This window comes from Drosophila rhopaloa, unplaced genomic scaffold (genome assembly GCF_018152115.1).
Source record: "Drosophila rhopaloa isolate 14029-0021.01 unplaced genomic scaffold, ASM1815211v1 contig_2, whole genome shotgun sequence".
Lineage (NCBI taxonomy): Eukaryota > Metazoa > Arthropoda > Insecta > Diptera > Drosophilidae > Drosophila > Drosophila rhopaloa.
In genome coordinates, this window is record NW_025335083.1 from 23,786,228 (window position 1) to 23,808,677 (window position 22,450).

The window sequence follows — 22,450 nt, forward strand, 5'->3', positions numbered from 1 at the left end:
TGCTGAGCATCAATCGATCAATTATATTGAACAAGATAACCAAATGATGAACTAAAATCGCAATAAAAATATTAAACGGTTTCGCATCTTATTTGATTTCATTGAAATTGCATTTCAGAAATACAATAAAATTTACAACGCAATAAATTTGCTGTACAAGTCAACACGTTTCTATAGTTTCTGGCCATTTACCCCTCATACCAAACTTATTCTCTTGTGCCACGAAATTGGCTTTTATTACGCATACGCAGCGTTGACTGCACTTGAAAACTACTTCAGCTTTTCGTGCTTTGGAATATTTATGCGATTGCAGTGCACAGGAAAAGTAGAGAGCGAAAAAAGAAAACTGTCAAGATGCAAGACACAAATAAATAAATGCCAAAATATATTTTGCAGCAAGTTGTCAGCACAAAACCTAAGCAGGAAGGAAATTATGAAACCCAGTCGAAACACCAACAAAAACAGAAAACCAAGAGACAGCAGCAAAAACTTGTATAAAATGTGAGCCCCACTGCCTTCCTTTCAGCATTCTTTTTTCATATTTTTTTTCGGTGGCCATGAGTGTGCAAATTACTTTCGGCTTTTGTCTAGCTCTTCTCACATTTTATAATGTGCATATTTTATAACATGTTTATGTATTTCCCCTAAAACCCAAAAACAAGAACAACAGACAGGAAAAAATGTGTGGCAACAACAACTGCACAAAAAACATGCAACAAGTCAGGTCTAGAAAATTATTTCGTGTTGCCCTTAGATATGAAGTGGTGGAAAAGTGAGCACTTTGTTGTGGACAGAGGGAGTTTATTAAAATATATTAAATGATATTAGAACTATACTTAAATATTTAAGTATTTCAGAGTAAATAAATAATACAAAATGTATGCATTCTTTCCGAGTTAAATTAAATATAAAATAGACTATCTTGGACTTAAAATATAATATAAAACCGATTAACTCTTTCTGCTAAAATAGATTATAATTTACCATTTTGTAATACCACCATATAAGGCGTAAATAATTTATGGGATCCTTATTTAAAGAAATAAATAGTAAAACAAAAAAGAATTCTAAGGTATAAATATTATGAGTTTGAAAAATAAATTCAACGCACTTTGATAAATGATAAATCATTTCAATGTTATTCTCTAAGCTTATTACTAAGTCACCAATAAAGTACAAAAAGGGAAACCAGAAAGGGAAGTCAAACGGTAAAAGAATGAAAAACTTCCCTCACTGCGCTGAAATAAAAAATGCAACATAATCATGAAAACAATAACAACAGCGAGCAAGGGAGCGAAAAAAGCTGCTTTAACACCCGCCGGAGTGTCAGAAGAAATTTGCATATTTTATTAGCATGACGGATGACAAATTTAGACGGGATTTGGCTTGCATTTGCCGGCGTCGTCCCCACTTCCTGGCTAAGTCATTTGCGGACGGAAAAAAGATTTTATTAACTAATCTGTCATTTGCCGAGGAGCTCAGGACGATTGCGATTGACGTCACCAGGTCTGCACTCCGGTTCCAGATCCTTCGCAGGATCCTTGCGATGCTCTGCCGCACGCAAAGTGCAATTTCCGGCGGAAATGTGAGAGGGATTCCGTAATCTAATTTTAATGATTTCGCCTTCCATCCGTTTCTCCGCGAGTCCAAGTGGCTGGGATTGGATTTGGCCACCCCTCACCGCTCCCCTCCTCCTTCGCCGTGGGAAATTTAAGAATTAACCCAATTTCGAAAGCGTTTTTGTTGCCGACGCCCTGAAAAATATTCAATTATCCGAATTTTCTATGTCTGGATGTGACAAAATGCCACACAACACAGTTTGGAAAAGTTTTCCCCGCCCTGCACCTCGATTTTCATCTGCTATATTTAGCCTGTCGTGATGGTAATGACGTCAGTGGCCTGTTTTCCTCCAACTTTGCTCTCAAAGCAAATTAGCCAAAAGGGGGCGGTGGTGCTCCCAGAGGGCGGGGGGCGTGGCAAAGTGCCATTCAAGCTGGCATCTGTGTTAAAAGTTAAAAATTAAGCGAGCAGCGCAAGGCGTTTGAAGGGCGGCGGCGAAAAGAATGTTTGTAGCAGTCAAAGAAAATGAAAGCTGATTAATGATTAAGCGAGCTGAGGGCGGCTCGATGGGCGTGGCCAGTGTGTGCGGGTGTGTGTCTGTGTGTGCGCGGGCGACTAATTAAACTAATTAAATGTGTGAAACTCACGGCATTATTTGCCAAATGCTCACCAGATGCGGGCAAATGAGATTTGGGCTCCTTTGCTCGGCTTTTGTTTTTGTTTCGCCAGGGATCGTCTTCAATCTGAAGGTGGTGAAGAAAATGCAAACTTACATTTAAAACTTAAGTGGAACCCACAATTAAAACTGCCTTAAATAGGGCAAAGTTGAAGTAAGAAGAAATAAAATGAAAACTTACAATTAAATTTGAACTTGAAACAAAAATTAATTTGAATTTCAAAATATGTACATATTATATTATGGACATCTCCTTTCTAAAGATTTTTATCTGAAATGAGAAGTGGTATAAATAAATACATTTAATACATTTAAATACATTTAATAATCATTTAATAATCATTTCCGTTTACAAATTTCCCAAATCCCCAATAATTTAGTGCACTCTATAGCACTAAATCGAAGTGACACATTTTCAATTGAAATCCTTGTCTGATTTTCCTTCGCTTGCTGGCAGGATTTCAGCTTGATGATGACTTATGCCATCGATAAATTTGCGCATTTTCCATTCAACCTAATGTTGCATGTAAATTACGAATATAATTCGGTACAAGCAAATGGCGTTTTAGCCATGACGGATCAAATTTTATGCACTGGCCTAAAACAATCGGCACAAAGTTCAAATCCCCTAGGACTAATTAACAATAATATGTTTGGTTTTGAGCGTGGCGGGTGCATAGAATCATCCTGAAATTTGTGAATTTTAATCGAACAGCCACACAATGCTTGTCTTTTCGCAATTGCAGCTGCCGTTGGCACTAATGAGTTTTACCATGTTCGCGTATTGTTTGCTTTTCGGCCGGCCAACTACCTCATTGCATTGCAAATTTCAGCACGGAAAATTCGGAAAATGTTTTTTCGCTAATTACAAAATATCATGCAGCAGCCGCAGACGAGGCCAAAACGGCAGTTGATGTTGATTAGGGCCTGAGAACTGGGCTGTGGTTGTGGGCTGTGTGTAGCATTCACACGTGTCCTGATCCTGGTTTTCCCTTTATCATACTGCCACATTTTCAATTGTCTGCCACTGTTTGGCTGCAGCTCTTATTTCTCTAATTTTTATCTTTTTTACTGGTCCTTTTTCCCATATTATGTGCTTGAATTGATTTATTCGCTTTGGCAACAAAATGAAAATGTTTTATATTTGGGGGAAAGCTTTGAAGTTTTAGCAAGCAGATGGATAAATACACTTTAATTGTTATAAGTTTTCTATTACTATTCCAAACAAATACTGAATAATTTTTTTTATTTTACCCTGACCAGTTTAGTATAAGAAACGCTTTTATTTTAAAATATTTTTTTTATACAGAAATAAATACATTTAAACTGTTCAATAATAACTATGTATTTATTGATCGTTGCATAAAAATACTTTTAATAATTGCTGCCTTAATACTAATGCCTAATAAATAATATAAAATACAAATATTTAATTTCCTTCTTTTGGCAATTTTCTTTATAAGATATATAAAAATAAATATATTTTATGATTAATTCTATTCAAACTTAGTGAATCAAAACAAAAATATATTGTTATGTAAACATAATCAATTCCATTATACCCTTCAGAGCAAGTGAAATATATGGACTGAAAAATGTATAAAAAGAATCTAAAAAAAACTTCAATTTCGAGTTGCTGCTTTGTGACGCCATTCACTCGATCAAATTCGCAAAGTGCAATGGGGAGAGCCAATTGAATAGGCGATGTGGCAGCCACTCCGCTTCCTTCGTCTTTGCCTCACATACTGGTCCACATCTGGGCCAGCATTTCATCTATTTACAGAGTCTATCAGTGTTTTTCAATCACGGCTTCACCTGGTCTTGGACCTGGTCCTCTTCCCTCCCCCCTTTCTCCCACAAAATGCAACAGAGAAAGAAATACGAAATAGCTAAACAAATAAAAAAGAAACGAACGATTTTTGTAATAAAGAAATTGAACGAAGGGCGCGCAATATTTCTAATGGACTAAGGCAAGAAGAGTCCTTCGATTGGAAAATGTTCAAAGGATATGAGGTGTCAACTGATGAGCTTTCCATCTGTCTGCCTCTCTTTCTTCGGTTGGCCAGTTGTCTCTTTCACTTTTCTCCGTTTGCTCTTTGCTATCAATGTGTTGCAAGGTAAAAATTAGAGGAAAGCGGCAAAGATTCTTGGGGGAAATGGATACTCAGGAGATGTCTTGAAAGGGCAAAAGGTATTTGTGGCAGTTCATTTGCGATATTTCCTTTGAAACCGAATCAACGTTACTTGGTTTTGGTGGATAGAGATTAAAATACTTGAGAAACAGCAGAATAGATTGAATATATTGGCAGCTAAAAGGAACTTGGGATTCAAATAGATTAAATCTAATACTCGCATCTTAAAATAAATATTTTAAGGTGACAAGAACAATATTGATTTAAAAGGTTTATAAGTTAAATATATTGAATTTGTGCTTTTCAATATGTTAAATGTTAAATTTAGTTTTGTAAACTAATAATAAGCAATTTATTTAAAAACACTTATTTATTCTTATTCTTATTCTATTACTTATTATTTATACTCAGCATGTGTAATTCCGGGTAACTTGTGTGTTTTTCGAAGGTAATTCCAACCCAATTGCTGACATTATTCCCTCGCTTATCTTGACCATTATGTTGCTGACCCTTGAGGTAAATTGCAGACACCTGCTCTTATCGTGAGGCCATTCCCATGATCGTGAATCCTTATTTGTATAATCAGCATTGGGCCTTTGAACGACCAAATAAAGGACCCAACAAAGGCGAGGAAAGTACGGCCTCATTTGTAGCAATAAGCAATACAATAAAACATTTCGAGGCCGATAAGAAGCTGGGGAACGGAACAAAGCGGAACGAAACGGAAGTTGGGTAAGTTGGGGGATTCCCCGCTTTGCGGTTTCCCTTCGTTCCGCCCTGTCATCAAGCTGCTTAGCACCCTAATGCGATTATTAAGTGCCAAGTGCGCTGGTGTCGTGTAAAATTCATTATATTAGCCCCACTGCCACTTGCCACACCCCCCATTTCCTGTTGCCACCCCCCGCTGTTCCCGTTTCCGTTCCACATTCCCCCAGTCCCCACTTCCCATTTTCCGCTCCCCAATTCCCACGTTCCGGCGTTCACTCGCTCATGCATTACGCGTACTCAATATCCTGTCCTTTGCCAGGACGAAACGCGGCCGGTGACTGCGACTGTGGCGCAATAAATTAGGGGCGCAAATAAATCATCCATTTTAATGTGACAGTTCCGACAAACGTAGCCCCAAAAACAGCTCTCTGGATGCTGCTCTTCCAAAGTCGGGTCTCAATTGGTTTGGACTGCCGGTCCTCGACTTTAGTGCCATCAGCTGTGAGATGGGCACGTGATTCGGTTGGGGATCTCCGTAATAATGCTCAAAAAATGTGACAAAACAAGAGTTTGGACAAAGCTAGTTTTCATGATATAACTAAAAAATTATATATTTTTAAAAATACCAAAAAAGTTTAGTAAATATTATTGTTTTCAAGGCAAAGTACACCTCTTAAAATATTAACAATTAATCCATTTGCTAGCAGTATTGTGGGTTTTTTTTATTTCTAAAATTTTTATTTTTTAAGAAAAGGATTTTGCTGAAACTAGTAAATTTTGTTTAGAATTGAAATCATCGAAATACTATCCTATATCTACAAACTATGGTCTAAAGAAGTACTATACCATCATATCTCTACAAACTATGGTTAGAATTTTTTGGATTATATCGGTAAACAGTTTTATTAAATAACCACTATTTTCCGTTTTAAACTCATTCTCACGCGTTCATCTCCGTTGTGTCATCGAAAGACTTTACCACTCTCCATCCCCGCATTATTCTGCCCCTCTTGCAGAAGAGTCCCCTATTTGTGAGCCATATTTTGCGGGTTCATTTTCAGCAGTGCCTTCAGCTTTTCTTTCGGCCGGGCTCCCATTGTTTGCCCATTGTTTGACTGGCATTTAGCCGCCATCTCGCTCTCCTTCTGTTGTTGCCACTAAGTACTTGCCTAACTGCGGCACTTAATATTTTTGAATTGGTGCGCGTATGGGAGATGTTTGTGTGTTTCTACCACTGGCGGAGAATGAGAATGAGGCTGGGTCGTGGACTGTGCCACCATTATCTGACACTGTAAGAAATTCCGGGAGAGGGGCAATTTGTCGGACAAAATGTGACCAACTGTGCGTATGATTAATGGGCACTGATTAGGTTTTAGGTGATGTGGGAAATGACCAGTGCCTGTTGGGCCGTACAAAACAGCAGAAATCCTTTTTTTTTATTCCTTCACTTCCTAAAATTAAACACAAATTTATTGCACAACATTTCCTGGATGAATGCAGCTTAATTTTCGGCTTGGGAAAAGGGGAAATTGCGCACATGATGCCATACAAAATCCATTCGAATTCGGAACCCGAAAAAGCACACACACACAGCTTGGGTAATGAACATTTACGAGGCAATTTCCTTGGCTACAAACGCACACAAAACAGCCAAAGGGAGGAGAAAATGGGAAGGACTCGGGGACAGTTGACAAGCCCACTGGAAAATACCGCCCCCGCAGTCATCTTGGCGAACAACTTTTTCTGCCCCACTTATGCCCAAACTAATTAAGTGCAGGAAAAAGTTGCCACTGCCTTCCCGTTCACAACTGCCGAGCTGCACTGTCGTTTCCACTGTCTTCTCAGCTGGGATATTGTCTGCTCCAATATTGCTAAATTCAGCGAACCTAGAGATGCGCCAGTGACAAGAGTCTCATGATTGCAAATTTAAAAAAAAACATAATATTCTGAGAAGTAGAAGTAAAGCCAATCAATGTTCAATGTTTCAACTAATAAATTAATTTTACTGGCAGGAACCTATGACAAAGATAAGGAAAATAATTTATTTAAATTTAATAAAGTACATAATATACATTTTAAAGATCAGAATGTTATTGTACAAATGAATTCATATAGTTTATAAAAGAAAATGAGTAATCTTATAAAAATACCAAAATAAAATATATCGTATTTATACCCGTTACTCGTAGAGTAAAAGGGTATATTGTATTCGTGCAAAAGTATGTAACAGCTAGAAGGAAGCGTTTCCGACCCTATAAAGTATATATATTCTTGTTCAGGATCACTAGCCGAGTCGATCTAGCCATGTCCGTCTGTCCGTCTGTCCGTCTGTCCGTCTGTCCGTCTGTCTGTCCGTCTGTCTGTCTGTCTGTCTGTCTGTCCGTATGAACGCTGAGATCTCGGAAACTATAAAAGCTAGAAGATTGGCATTTTGCATGTAGATTTTAGAAGTTCCTACGCAGCGCAAGTTTGTTTCAAAATGGTGCCACGCCCCCTTTAACGCCCACAATCGCTTATATACGATTTTAAAAATTTAAATATTTCGGAAAAGTAAAAATGCAGTTTTATTGTGTTTATCAATACCTATCGAAATGTAGAAGAAATTTTTCAAATCGGACCATTCGTTAAAAAGTTATGCGTGCTCAAAGTTTCTATCTCCATCTCCCTCGCACTCCCTTTACCTGAGTAACGGGTATCTGATAGTCGGGGCACCCGACTATAGCGTTCTCTCTTGTTTTTTAATACATTATCTTGAATATAAAATCCAGGACTAGAAACTAAAACCGAAATAAAACTATAAATGCCACACCAAAATATGATGTTATCTTTTCCTGATCGTCAATAAAAACTAATTTAAAAATCACTTTTTAATCATTTAATAGTTTTTCGTTTTAAAAGTTTCGCATCACCGGAAACTCGCGTCCCGTTAGCTCAGCACGTTTGACAACTTGTAACATTTTCAGACACTACGCATTGGGAGAAAGGAAGAAAAGTGGTGGAATCGCGGCATTAAGGACATTCTTCTTATTCTTATCCCATCGTCCTTTTGCCTTAGCCTTTATGCATTTCCGTCGCCTGGCCAAATATTTAGCAGCCGCTCCACTTTTGCGCTGATAGCCCATTCGAGCGTCATAATAACGAAGATAAATGTTGCGAAAGTTTGCTTGCAACACGCCCCAGGACGAAAAGAAGGACCCATCTCCTGTTTCGCCTGCAGATGCGATTTCTAGTTGCATTGTGTAGTTGCATACTTTTCGGCTGCCGTTTCTGGGGAATATTTTGCGAGAAACAAAGGGACTTGTGCGTAAAACAAAAGTTGGACCGATTTTTCCACCAAGAACTTTACGGATGTGGTGTATTGTAGGGCATTGGACCAATGGGACTGCTTTGGCTAAAAGGAGCAAGTTGACGTCAGTTGAATGTTTTGGTCTCGAGAGAACCTCACAAAGGGATATCGTTTTCTTTTAAATGAGCAAAAGATATTTCTAACATGAAAACTAAATGGGATTTGAATGCACTTGGAAAATGTTGTAGATTTATGGTTTAAAATTTAATTTTATTCACGAAAATCTTTAAAAAACGTTTACTCGAGCTTTGGTTTTTTGACCATAGCCCTGTGAAATAATGGTCAAATGTTGGTATGTCATACCTCGTTGAATTCGTTATAAAATATTCAATCGATTGGCATTCACAGATAAAAATTTTAATTTGAGTCGATTTTTCGGAAAAAAATCATAATGTAATTAATACCTTATAAAAAAGACGAAATTAGGAAAAACAATAATTTTTCCAAATCAACCTAGAATTGATAGTTTAGGGCCTCAACTGCACAAAACAGTTTATCAGTTTAAATATGTTTTAAATGTCTAAAATCCGACAAATTTTATAACAACTCTAAAATATTTTATTTTCTGCGATGAAAAAAATATACCATTTCAAGACTACATTTTATAAAACAATATCAGTTCATTCTGTTTTCACGCTTAATAACTTAGTTTTACAAACTACCAAAATTCCTGCAAACTGATTGTGATTTAATCAAATTGCTCAATTGATTAGCCAATCTAAGCATTGTTTTTGACATGGCTTTGAGCCCACTGACTAATGCAGTCCCTATATAAACTTTGTATACAATTTTTGAAGTTTAATGAGAAACTAGATGAACAACAAGAAGGGCAACTGCCACTGCGACAACAACCATCGACGACGACAGCAGCGACGACAGTTTACACTGATGCTCGTTAGTTCTACGCCAAAAACTTTGCCTTCGCCTTTGCCCTTCGCTTGGGAACACGCCCCCGGATGCCCCATTTTCCCGATTCGGGGCAACTGCAATTCACAAATTTCTGTATGGCCATGGGAAAAGGGAAAAGGACTATCAAGCTGGGGCAGCTGCTTTGCTGGATTTGTTGTCCTGCCATGTCCATGTCGGAGCCGTTCTCGTTCACTTGATTTATGTCCAATGCGTCTGGCAAATGTTTTGGGACATCCCGATCCACTCCCACAATTCCCGTGGCTGCCGCCTCGCTCTTGGCTTTAATTAAAAAACTAAAATAGATGAGTGGCCGGGTAATTTGTCTAGATTGAAGCTCTCAAAAGCAATTTGATTACTACTCGTAACAAGCTATAAATTATGGCGCAAAAATAAATTACTACTGCTTGGTTAAAAATCGAAAAGAGTGGTTAAGAGTTTCAATGGAAAAATTAGCGCTTTACTTGCTGTATTTTACCAGGAGTTAATAAACAATTTTGAAAAGTATTAAATATTTAATTAAGCCATTAATATTTATAGTATTAGATTTTAATGTTATTTTTTAAAGCCTATAAAATTGAATTTCGTTAAGGCCTTGGCCTTAGCCAAATGCAGAAGCGGCCTATTCCCAAAATATCCCATAGCATTTATTCCTAAAAAGGAAACTTATTTATAGTGGTTTTCTCAATAACCGGTAATGCGGAAGCGTCTTAAAATAGGTTAGTCAGACTTATAAATAAAAGCAAGCAGCCAAGTTGAAGGCACATTTTTGTGCCACGTTCTTGCGGCTTGAATTTGCACCACAGAAGAGGGGGCATAAAGTAGCTCTATAAAAATAACTCACAGATGCTTTCAATAAGACAGAAGCGGGCCAAGGGGACACATTGCATACTATACATGCCTCACATGGCACACATTCACTCAGACAGAACGAACAAAAGAAGCCCGAAAGGTTGAAGGAAGCCACTGGAGCTGGCTTAAGAAAATAGCTCATACGCAGCGTGTGCTGCATGCCTCAAATGCCACAAAAACTGCTTAAATAAAGAAGAAGGGCAGCAAAGAGTCGCAAAGTCAGTGGAAAAGTATACCACAGTCATGACTTCCTTTGGCAGCTGCCGTGACTTGGCCACTTTCAGTCTATGCACTTGCTTATTTTCCAATTTATACATTAAACATGGTTCGTCGAGAAAAAAGAAATGTTTACAGGAGTGCTCAGGCTGTGCTAATTTCTATGGGAAAGGATATCTGGGAGCCATATGATGCACATATCGCTTATTAATTTAAAACAAAAGGTAAAGTTAGTCCACTTAAAATGCAAGTCACTTGTGAACCTCGCGGATGTGATGATTTCTAGGAATTTCATATTTATTTAGTTTTCAAGAAAATAATACAATATGTTTATAATTAGTAAATATTTCTATATATATTTTTAAGTGTACCTATAAATCTAATTCAAATTCTACAACCTTGAAAACTGAATATTTCCTTACAAATTGCTTATTTAAAATCCCCAACTTGCTATTACCTGCTCGATTCATGATGATATTCGGATGAAGGAAATTATTGAATATTTTATGAGAGTTCCCCGAAACACATTTAAAGGCCGCAGATCAAAGAAAACACATGAGCCAGGCAGAATCCATCCGCAATGTGACCCCGAGGCCATTTGAACATTGAGCACTTGATTTGAATATGCGCACCTGATGTCGGCTACCTGGCCTTCTGATGATTGAGTTTACCTGGTTTTGGAAGGGCTTGGGAACGAGCCAGTCCCGTCAAACTTCCTTCAATCGAATTGCCAGGAATAGAGCGTCGAAGAAGCTGATGATGTCGATGCGGTTTTTCGGCTTCGCGGCACTACAGCCTGAAATCCATCATCAGGCTGCTCGAATGCAAACGATGTTTGGAGCAAATGAAGGGGGACTGCGATGGGGGTACATTGTGCCACTCCTGCAGCTGGCTGAAACCACAAATTGCAATTAGCGTCAGCATTTCACCCCATTGACCTCGACTGGAGCTGCTAGCTCAGCTTTTGATTGATGATGAACGCTAATTTCTGACCTTTTTTTGCGGTCTCGATCTCGGAATTTAGAAACTATATTTTGCATTTTGCAAGTGGTCTAATGATTAGCGACATTAGTCTAATGATCAATGAAAGGCGAAGAAGAAAGTTATTATAATTGTAGTTTTAAATAAACAAAAGTTGATAGTGCTTAAATCTTAAATTTTCTAGCCGTACTTTAATTATTCCAATATTTATTGAACATATAATTTCCACAACAATGTATATAAATTGTATTTATAATTTCTCTGGAAAAAATAAATATTAATCTTTCATTTATACCTTTGACTGGTTAATTATATAATTTATATATGAAAATAAATTATCTTCAGAAATTATCTTCAAAGCAAAATTATTGAAGGCATCAATCGAAATCAGAACAATGTCTTTTAAGGGTATCATTCAGCATAAAAGTGAGAGTAAAATTTGCAAGTGTGGGTGTGAAAAAGGGGTCTGCATGTGTGTGTGGGTGCGTGACCATTTCCGCGGTTGTTTCTGTGTGTGTGTGTGTGTGCAATAAAGCAGCTCGTAAATTTCTCCTGCAGTTGACCCATCTCCCCCTTTCACTCGCGCATCCCTTCGCTATCTCCCTTCCTCACACCATTGTATACACTTTCTTAGTTACTTTTTTTATTCGCGTTGAACAATTTTTTTCGCGTTCCTCGTTTTTGCTATTGTATTTTTTGCTGCTTTTATATGATTCGGGCTTTGCTTCGTTTCTTTGGCTATAACGCAAATCCCCCTGCCGGCCCCTCCCCAAACTACGCCCCCTTTTTGGTCCTGCCCGCATCCTTTCCGAACAATAGCTGTGAAATAATCACTTGCCTGTTTGCACTTTATTAAGTGGACAGCGGCGCGAAAGAGACAGTGCGCTCCGGGCGAAAGAGATGGCAGCAGTAGATTTACTGACCCAACTTTAAGTCGCGCTTTATTGTCGAGCTTACGGAACGAAGTGAATTAATGCGGGACGCGATGGAGTTTTCATTTTTAGCCCTTTGCTTAACGCTTTTATTGCTGTGATGCAGTCAAAGGACACTCTTAACCTTTACGAATATTAATGCAAGTGTCAAAGAAATACTTAAACAAATATTACCAAGTAGTAGAATTATTAAAATGAATCATTAAACCCTGTTGACTCAATATTAAAAAAAAACAAAGCTTTTATCTTTTCTACCGAGTGCAAAAGTGATTTATTTAATTTTTTAACAATCAAAGATTAAAAGCTACATATTTGCATTGCCCTACTGAGTATGTGCCATTACAATTTCGATTTATGAGTCGAAGTAATAATATTAAGTGAAATTTAAATTCATTTATTTGTTTTCCTCATCTTATTGAAACTTCTCGGCCAAGTTGAACTGCTTGATAACCGTCACCACAGAAAAGGCCAACCTCACCATCTGTAATAAAACAAGTGATTACAATCATTTAAATAATATTTTTCAACTTACATCTAAATTGGTTTGCATGCAGATAGGAAACACTCCACCAGCAGTAAGAGTAATGGGTTCCTGAAGATTGTGAAGAAAGTATACCAAAGTGGACTTATAGCGACGGTCGGCGGATATCCAATTCGAATGGAACAGACTGTCGGCCAGGTCCTGGCAATCATCGATTATGATATTGCACAGGTAACAAAAGGGAAACGTCTCCATTGACACGTCGAACATAAAAAGGCATGTGGCGACTCCTGACCAAAAGGTTGAGAAAAACATCAAGTTGATCATCGAGAGACCCAATACAGTGCCGATCAACAGGAACTCCACGAAAATGGTGCCTGAGAAGGCAGGTCGCAATGCGTTGACATAGCTAGGTGATAAGTTATTTTTTAATAAATACTAAGTCACGCCCTAGGACAAGTTATTAGCTATTTTAAGGGCTTTAAAATATTACCACATCAAAATAAGGTATTCTTAGTGAGTTAGCAGTTCTGGTACACCATGTTTAATTAGAACTTACTCCAGTATCAAACGATGATCCCGGATGCAATTGGTCAGTTCCTCCATGTACTCATCCTCAGTTTTCCCTGGCTCCGATCGGAGATTTCTCAGCCGATCCTTGAGGAGGGTTATGTGACAACGACCCATCAGCATATAGGCCAGGGGACTCACATCCGTGCACATGTCCATGTAGATGCACTCCAGCATCAGTACACACTCTGCGATGCTCGTGAGGTAAAAATGGAGCTCGGTGTTGATCAGGGGGAAGTACATTCGCCAGGCGTGTCGTCCTTGCAGCAGGAAATACGGAAAGTTCATGACTACGAACGTGGTGTACAAAATGTGAAACATGACATAGCAAAGATTTGCCCAGGCCACATAGCGATGCACAGTGGATCTCTCCGCATCTCGAACACTCTCGTCCAGTCGATTAAGTATTAGCTTGGCCTGCTCCCGTTTCCTGAATCCAATCATGGTGAAGGCGCACTTAAAGGAGCTTCCGTACATGTTCACTCCAATCTCGAATGAACTTAGGAACTCGCTTGCCGAGAAGCTCTTGAATCGCTTAATATACTCGATGCTTATCGATATAGGCATGAAGATTAACATCAAACAAACCATGAATGCGGACCACAGCTTGTAGACAAGACTCCATCTTTGAAAAGTAGAAACACATTAGAACACACTTAATAAATATGCTGGAAGTAATCATCGTTCATTTGAAATGTTTTTATTAAAAAATTCAATATAAATAAATTGATATGATCCGTGTTATTCTTTCAAATTTTTCAAATTGAAAACCTTTAGAGGTTTGACTATTTCTGAATAACATTTTTACACCGATTTATGCACATTTAATTTACCTCTTCTCAGAAGGCTCTGCCCAGCCGAAGGACCAAATCATCCGATCCAAGTAGATGAAGGCATCGCGGGAATGAACCACTTCACTCAGTGGCTTTTCCTTGGTGTGCGGAAACCATTTGGTTAACATCTTGTCCGTGGTTCCTTCGTGGATTTGAAGTTAGTCCGGCCACTATCGCCTTTTATATGGAAAAATGTCTGTTGTGGTTGTCTCACATGACTTGACACTTTTGTTTAAACTAAAAAAGAACTTGACCTTAAACGAATAAAACATGTGAGAGCTGTTTAACAATTCTTTAAAAAACCTTTTCGAACCGCCGCTTAATAGAAATATTAAAAATTCCATTACAGTATTCTAAAATCTTGAATCTTTAATCTTTATTCAGATGCCAATTTAATCCACCGCAATTTACTTTCATCTGAATGCAATTATGATATACGGCATTCTGGGAACCGTAAACCATTCTTCAATCGTTAAACGAGAGCGACCTTAACATGCCATTAACCGAGTAAAACATTACCAGAATCGACATTAATTCACATGTATAGCTTCATTCTGCGATGGAGAACAAAAGCCCCTTTTTTTCGCCACTTTCATTGCCATTTCGTCTGTCACTGCGTTGACCATTGGCGGTGTTAATCAGCGCCACCGCGATGTCATGCAACCGAAAAATGATTGCCGCCAAACACATTATCTGTGTTATTAATGAGCTGCAGGCCGCAGACTGCACTCTTCAAAAGACGGTATTCAATTTTTAAATAAAATGCAAGTTCATAGGCAAAAACAGACCATTAAATTTTCTTAAGGAAACTAACTAAATTGTTTTTAAAAATATTTAAAATATCTAATAATTAAAAACAAAATTCTATAGGACATAAATAATAGAAGAAAATAACTCTAAGCTAAGAAATAAAGCATACATTATAATTAAACATAGTAAAAAGTTTTTACAAATGTATTAGAGAAGAAGAATTTATATGACTAAATCACAAACCTTTACAGGTATGCCACTTTGAAATCGAAATACAATTGATTAAGTTATGGGCTTATGGCTTGATATTAACTGAGTAAAGGATTATCTTTAAGATCGGTGGAAAGTCAAGTTGCAACAAAGATAAACATTTAAAAATGAGATCCACTTATAAGAAAAAGTGACATGCGCTTTTAAAATGTTCAAAATTTCTTGAAAATAAGAGCTTACAATTTTCTCTGAGTGTATTGTGTGTCCTGTTCATTGGAATCATGGTTGATTGAGTTGGTCGAGAGGACTGCTGTGGCTTCTCCTCTCCCAAATATCTCTCCATAGCGCTCTTTGCACAACACACGGCATTCTCATTGTATCCTTGCTTTTCGGGTGTTTAATTAATTGAAAGCATTTTTGCCAGCGCTTTGCGGCCGCTTCTCATTTTGCCGATTTCCCGGCGAGCGTGAAGCGTCGACCGTAATAATATTGACTCATTGGCATTGAGGACAGACACACACACCAACGAACACACAGGCACACAAAAGGACCTCCACAAATATGCAAATTAAATGCACTCGCAGGGGACAAGCCATTCATGTCCCCTAGAATCTTTTGTCAGTTCTGTTAATTAATCGAAATATTTTTATCACATTCCGTATTAAGAAATTAATCATTTTTCTTACCCTTGAATTTTTCGATGTTATTTTCAGTTAAAGGATATTAAATATATATTTTGAGTGCCAAGTTTTATTAACAACTATTAATATGTAAAACTCTAATTCTGCGTGCTTCGTCTTTTACCCTTTCTTTCTATGAATACTCATCAGGGCATTTAAATTTCGTAATGAAATGTTAAGATTTCTTATTGTGTTATTAGCAACTTGTTAGTTCTACTAAGTGCGTACAATTTTTAGTTGCGAATAAAATTGAAAAGTAAGTATATATTTGTGAAATTAGGTTGCACTACATTGTATTAACGAAATCTTTTTTATGATTTCTCTTATTGAAACTTCTCGGCCAAGTTGAACTGCTTAATAATCGTCACCACAGAAAATGCCAACTTTACCATCTGTAATGAAACAAGTGATTACAATAAACATATCATGAAATATAGATCCAACTCACCTGCAAATTGGTTTGCATGCAGATAGGAAACACTCCACCAGCAGTAAGATTAATGGGTTCCTGAAGATTGTGAAGAAAGTATACCAAAGTGGACTTATAGCGACGGTCGGCGGACGTCCAATTCGAATGGAATAGATTATCGGCCAGCTCCTCGGAATCATCGATTAGCATATTGCACAGGTAACAAAAGGGAAACGTCTCCATTGCCACGCATAAAATAAAGACGCAAATTCCGAGTCCCGTCCAAAATGTTGAGAAAAACATAAGGTTAATTAACATGAGACCCAGGACAATACCGATTAACAGGAATTGCACAAAAATGGTACGCGAAAACACAGGTCGCACGGCGTTGACATAGCTAGAAAGTAAACCAAAATAATTAAATGATGTAACTGTAAAATATTTTTTTACTAAATTAAAAAAGACTTGTACATACGTACTAATTTACACAAATTATAAATAATGAATAATTGTTCGAACTCTTACTCCAATATCAAACGATGATCCCGGATGCAATTCGTAAGATCCCTGAAGTACTCATCTTCACTTCTTCCTTGATCCGATCGGAGGTTCCTCAGCCGATCCTTGAGCAGGCTGATGTGACACCTAGTCATCAGCATATAGACCATTGGGCAGACATCCGAACACTGTTGCATTATCACCACTGCAGTCATCAGTGAGCCTTCCAGAAGGTTGGACAAAAAAATAGTCATCGGGCTTGAGCAGGGGGATATACATGCGCCAGGCGTGGCTACCAATTGCCAAGTAGCCCACGAAGTTTGTGATCACTCCGCCATTGTAGATTAATTGGTACATGAAATGGCAAAAATTTCCCATGGCCACATAGCGATGCACCACGGACTTCTCCGCATCCCGAACACAACTCTTGTCCAGTTGATCCAGAATCCTTTTCGTCGCCTGTAGCTTCCTGTATCCAAGCACGATGAAGGTGCACTTAAAGGAACATCCATACATGTTGACCCCAATACCCAGGGTATTCAGAAACTCTTCCGCCGAGTAACTCTTGAAATTGTGTACGTATTCCACGACGATCGAAATCGGCATAAAGATGAGAACCACAAAATTTATAATAAGGGTCCATACATTGTAAACCAGGCTCCACCTTCGAATAAAAAGATATTTGTCTATGGACTGCTGATCTATTGGATTTCATTCACCTTTTGTCTTTGGGTTCTGTCCATCCGAGGTACCATATAACCCTCTCAAAGTAGATAAAGGCATCGCGCGATTGAGCCACTTCACTTAACGGACTTGCCTTGATGCGTGGAAACCATTTACTCAACATCTTGTCTGAGGTTGCTTCTTGAATATGAAGTTAGTCCGGCAAAATCACCTTTTATAGGCCCAAGTCGGTTATGGTTTTCACACATTTTTAACCAGAAGAGGAGACTATAGTATTTGTGAATAATTTTGAATTGACCAATATGGCTAATAATAACACAGCACATACACTATATAATTTACCACATGGTACTGTTCCAACCCAATTTTGGACTGCATTTTATATCTTGATTATTGTACGTATACGCAATATTGCAGAAGACATGGTTATGATAATTTAATCGGACTTAAATATAGACACAATTATATTTTTTATTTCCAATTACTGGTTAAGCCAGAGAAACTCGGATGTATTCTAACCATTTTAATGAATGTACTCATTCAATTCAGACAAAATAAACCAGTTGTCGCCTTTAAAATAATGTAATCTTCATATTTCATCTACATGGCATATTTTATTTAGAACCTTTAGCAATGTTTTTCCGTTTAATTCTTTATTTTTAAGACTTACAAATTTTTTTTGAAGTGTGGAATTTGTAACCAGGGAAAAGCGGTGGTATCCTCGCCTAAAATCGCTCAAAAATGTACCTTCTTTATAATTATACCCTTGAAGAGGGTATTATAATTTCAGTCAAAAGTTTGCAACGCAGTGAAGGAGACATTTCCGACCCTATAAAGTATATATATTCCTGATCAACATCACCAGGAGAGTCGATCTAGCCATGTCCGTCTGTAGATAAAGGCATCGCGCGATTGAGCCACTTCACTCAGTGGCTGCTCCTTGATGCGTGGAAACCATTTACTTAACATCTTGTCCGCGGTTGTTCCTTGAATATGAAGTTAGTCCGGCAAAATCACCTTTTATAGGCCCAAGTCTGTTATGGCTTTCTCACATTACGTTGCAGTTGTTTTTACAAGAAGAAGAGTCTATAGTATTTGTGTATAATTTTTAATTGGTCAATGTGGCCAATAATATCACAGCACATAACGAATACTATATAATTTACCATATGGTACTTTTCCGACCAAAATTTTGACTGCATTTTATATCTTGATTATTGTAGGCATACACAATATTGCAAAAGACATGGTTATATTATACACAAATATATTTTGTATTGGATGTATTTGAACCATTTTAATGAGTACATTTAATTCAGACAAAATAAACCATTTGTCACCCTTAAAATAATGAAGTCTTCTAATTTCATCTAAATGGCCTTTAGAACCTTTAGCAATATTCTTCCATTTAATTCTTCATTTTTAAGACTTACAATTTTTCTTTGAAGTGTTGAATTTTTAACTAGGGAAAAGCGGTGGTATCCTCGCCCAAAATCGGCTTCTTTATATGTATTGAGTGGTTTTACAAATAATTCACTGACCAAGTCTCATTAGTTGATGGTTATTTTGAGGCCTTATAAATTTAACATAAGCAAAACAAACCACCGAATGTGGCACACAAAGCTTCGAAATATCTAATTTATAAATTATATTCTCGAATTTAATTAGCTTGCTTCTCGATGACAACATTTGCAGTGTTTTGTGTGTAGTTCTGACACTCGCGTAATTGAAATATTCTTCATAATTAAACGGTCTCATTTGTTGCTATGTGTTCGTCCAATTTGCAACCAATTTGCGCGTTAAAACTCGTAATATAATATCACACAAATATGATGACAAGATTGCGTTGATAAATAAAAATGTGTTCAGTAAATAAAGCTTTTAATTTGGCTGATCCACAAAAACAGAAAGAAACATATTAGAAAGCTAAAATTGCACACTAATTAATGGTTATTATATCTAAAATACCAAATTAAAAAAGCAATATGGTTAAAAATAATGAAAAACTGGGAATTTAACTATTTAAATTTTAACTTAATATAATACAATAATGCAGTTAAAAATGCAATCGAAATTGTGCAATTTGAAAATAGGTAAATCAAATTAATATAATTTTAAATCCACCGCAAACCGCGTTATTCAAATAAATGATGAAATTTCTTTCATGTTCATCCCTTTACTGATTGCATTTATTTCGCTGTTGAGTCTGGACTGCTTTCGAGCAAGTTAATGTTAATTAAATAAATAAAAGTGGAATTCTATATAATATTTTTCGAGTTAAGCCTTTGACCAGTCCTCACATGGCAATGCTGCCCTCAGTTGTCGTCAATCCTTTGAGTGAATGCAATTTATTTTAATTGCAGGCAGCAGGTCACGGCTCAAACGAACGTAAAGGAAAACAATTTCAAATGGCCGTAAAATTACGCCAAAAACGAATGGAATGAATGGAGAAAAATTTTGTTTTCGCTATTTATTTTTCTGCCTGTCTTGCTTTTATTTTCTAGGTCACGAGCCCATTAAAATTTTAGCACTGACAGCAAACGAAATTCCAGCTAATTCTTAACCCAATTGAATTCCACTATAAACTATTAATATTAACTATTATGATCTTCATAAATTGTATATTATTATATATTGCTATTTATTGTCCTCAAAAAATTACTTTATCAACCATTCGATCAAATAATAACCAAAGAGATCACAGGCCCCTTAACTTTTAAATAACAACTTTATTATTATTAATTTTTAACTAATTCGAATAGCATTTGTCAAATTGTAGTTTCGAATAAATTGTTATTTTAATAGTGGTTTTGGTTATTAAGTGATTGTCTTTTGCATTTTCTTAATTTGTACATGACTCTATCAAATATTAAGCAATGCAAACAGTTGCTTTCTATGAAAATTCGCTATTCTCTTCAAATACATTTTTGCAAGATGTGGAAATTCCAGCCTAATCGCGTGCTCAAAAGAAAACGTCACTTGCAGCTGTCGCAGCAGGTAGGAAAACTATTTAGCGCCAGCTGCCTTGGGTTCCGGGATTTCAGAGATTTCCCTGTAAACAGGAGCAGGTAGTCGATTGCGATGGTATAAGAATCGGCCACCTCTGACCTCAGACAGCACTGCACTCTGGACACTCAAAGCGAACAGATCTTGTCGCAGCACTCCGATCTATCTTTCAGATATACATTAGTTACTCCTAGAGAATCTACACAATGGCCGAGCTACTTTTTCCACAATTGGAGCGTCCTTTGCCGTCACTGCCATCGCTGCACTATACTCTATTCGCCTACAGGGAGGAATTGCGACGACGCGATGCTCCATTCATGAAGATGTCCACCATTAAGCTCCATCTCACGGACAATCTGATTCTGCAGACGATCAAGAACATACGGCAGTACGACACCATGGAGATTATGAATCTCAACCAGGAGATCAACTTCAAACGGCGGTTGACCAAACAGATGCGAAAGGTGCGCAAACTGGAGAAACTCGGCCTCAACATCGATCCCCGAAAACTGGAGAGTGACCAATGGCACTAAATATTGATTTAATGGATCTTTGGACACTCTACTAAAACTCTGACGTATATCATACACACACCCACTATTCATACATACTCTGAGCATGTGAAACTAAATTGTAAGCTAATTTTCCTTCAGTTTTTAAAACTCAATAAGCCGAACAAACTCTTTTAAGTCTATAAATTTTTTGAAGAAATAAAAACGAAAATCAAACATGCTTGTGGTTTTGTATTTAAGTTTAAACGATTGACAAGAACATTAATAATTGAAATATTATAATAGTTCACCTAAATGTGTGAGAAAAGATTTATTATTTCCAAATTAGCGTTGAGAAAATTGCCAAACAAAAATATGGCTAACATAATTCGTTACTTTCTAATAGCAATATTTATTTTTAGAGCTCATCCAGAAATATTTTCAGCGGAACAATCAGACAACATAACCGCAGTTACTGAATGGAAGATAAATCAAAGATCCCTTATTGATTGTTCACCAGGAAAGGTCTTTCTGCTGACTCCAGAAAATTTCTATGGCACCTCTGAAGGCGGTATATTCTTCGTAAAGTTTTACGAACCGAATTGCATTGGGTGCCAAAATTTTGAGAGTATCTGGACTGACTTGGCCAAATCATTTAAAGCCAAGGGAAATATTTGTTTTGCCGAACTGAATTGTGAATATGCTAAAGTTATATGCAACGACTATGAATTACGCTACGAACCGAATTTAATATGGCTTGATAATGGATTTGAAGTTAGCCGATATGATGGAGACTTAACTTTCGAGGATGTTCAAAAATTTGTTTTCAAAATGAATAGGGCGAATGACACCATTAACTCTTCTCCAAAAACGATACATTTTCATACTTCTTGGATTTTTGCTTTGACGAGAGGTGTGATCATGTTTATGTACTAAATGTCTTGGTTAGGTTTAAATATATTTATTTATTTATAGAAAGTTTGTTCACTTATATTAAGTCTTTAATTTAAGTATTCGAATTGATTAAAAGAAACGCATTTTAATTATTTTAGAGAACTTTTGTCAACTAATTGCACATTTTATGCAAACAGCACACACATGTGGGTGGTTAAAAGCGAAAAAAAACAAAAACCAAGAACATATTTGTTGGGTGCTGCAGCGACCATAAAAAGTTTCGACAATGGCAGCAACAAACCACATGAAAAATGTCTGGAAAAGCGTAAATTGTTTTCTCAGCAGTAAGTTCCACTTATACCCACTAGTCGTTAAGTTCTGGGATCAACAAAAGTGTGGTTGACCAAATTTGAATAATATTTTTGTATGATTTTCAAGGCTTGCTTGTAATAATTTTAGGCTTTGGGTCAGAAAACAAATTCCTTAGTAATAATATTTATTCCTATTTTCAGGGTAAGCTTTACAAAATGATGGCTTCCTCTTTTCCTAATTATTATATTCTCCGTGACGATTAATTTACAAATTTATTTTCAAACATGCAGGTGTATAAAATAAAGTACGAATACTTTGACTGC

At 37.0% G+C, this 22,450-nt stretch overlaps 4 protein-coding genes across 4 annotated transcripts; 2 read left to right on the forward strand and 2 right to left on the reverse strand.

The window, feature by feature from the left end:
• Positions 1-12,721: 12,721 nt before the first annotated feature.
• On the reverse strand, positions 12,722-14,321 carry LOC108053866 (odorant receptor 22a-like). The gene is made up of 4 exons (XM_017136584.2): positions 14,194-14,321; positions 13,350-13,985; positions 12,842-13,199; positions 12,722-12,790 (listed from the first exon to the last, which is right to left on the reverse strand). The coding sequence occupies exons 1-4, from the start codon at positions 14,319-14,321 to the stop codon at positions 12,722-12,724; spliced, it is 1,191 nt and encodes a 396-aa protein (XP_016992073.2).
• A 1,835-nt stretch (positions 14,322-16,156) lies between these two features.
• Positions 16,157-17,587, reverse strand: LOC108044207 (odorant receptor 22a-like). Its single transcript, XM_044460036.1, is given in 5 exon segments — positions 16,157-16,225; positions 16,282-16,639; positions 16,768-16,980; positions 16,982-17,404; positions 17,460-17,587. Coding segments are annotated over 5 exon segments (1,191 nt in total).
• A 2,969-nt stretch (positions 17,588-20,556) lies between these two features.
• On the forward strand, positions 20,557-21,160 carry LOC108040776. The gene has a single exon (XM_017118386.2). The coding sequence runs from the start codon at positions 20,637-20,639 to the stop codon at positions 20,961-20,963; it is 327 nt and encodes a 108-aa protein (XP_016973875.1). The 5' UTR covers positions 20,557-20,636; the 3' UTR covers positions 20,964-21,160.
• Positions 21,161-21,291: 131 nt separating this feature from the next.
• Positions 21,292-21,912, forward strand: LOC123037792 (thioredoxin domain-containing protein 5 homolog). Its single transcript, XM_044460225.1, has one exon. It carries the CDS (start codon positions 21,297-21,299, stop codon positions 21,855-21,857), a length of 561 nt encoding a protein of 186 aa, XP_044316160.1. The 5' UTR covers positions 21,292-21,296; the 3' UTR covers positions 21,858-21,912.
• Positions 21,913-22,450: the final 538 nt, after the last annotated feature.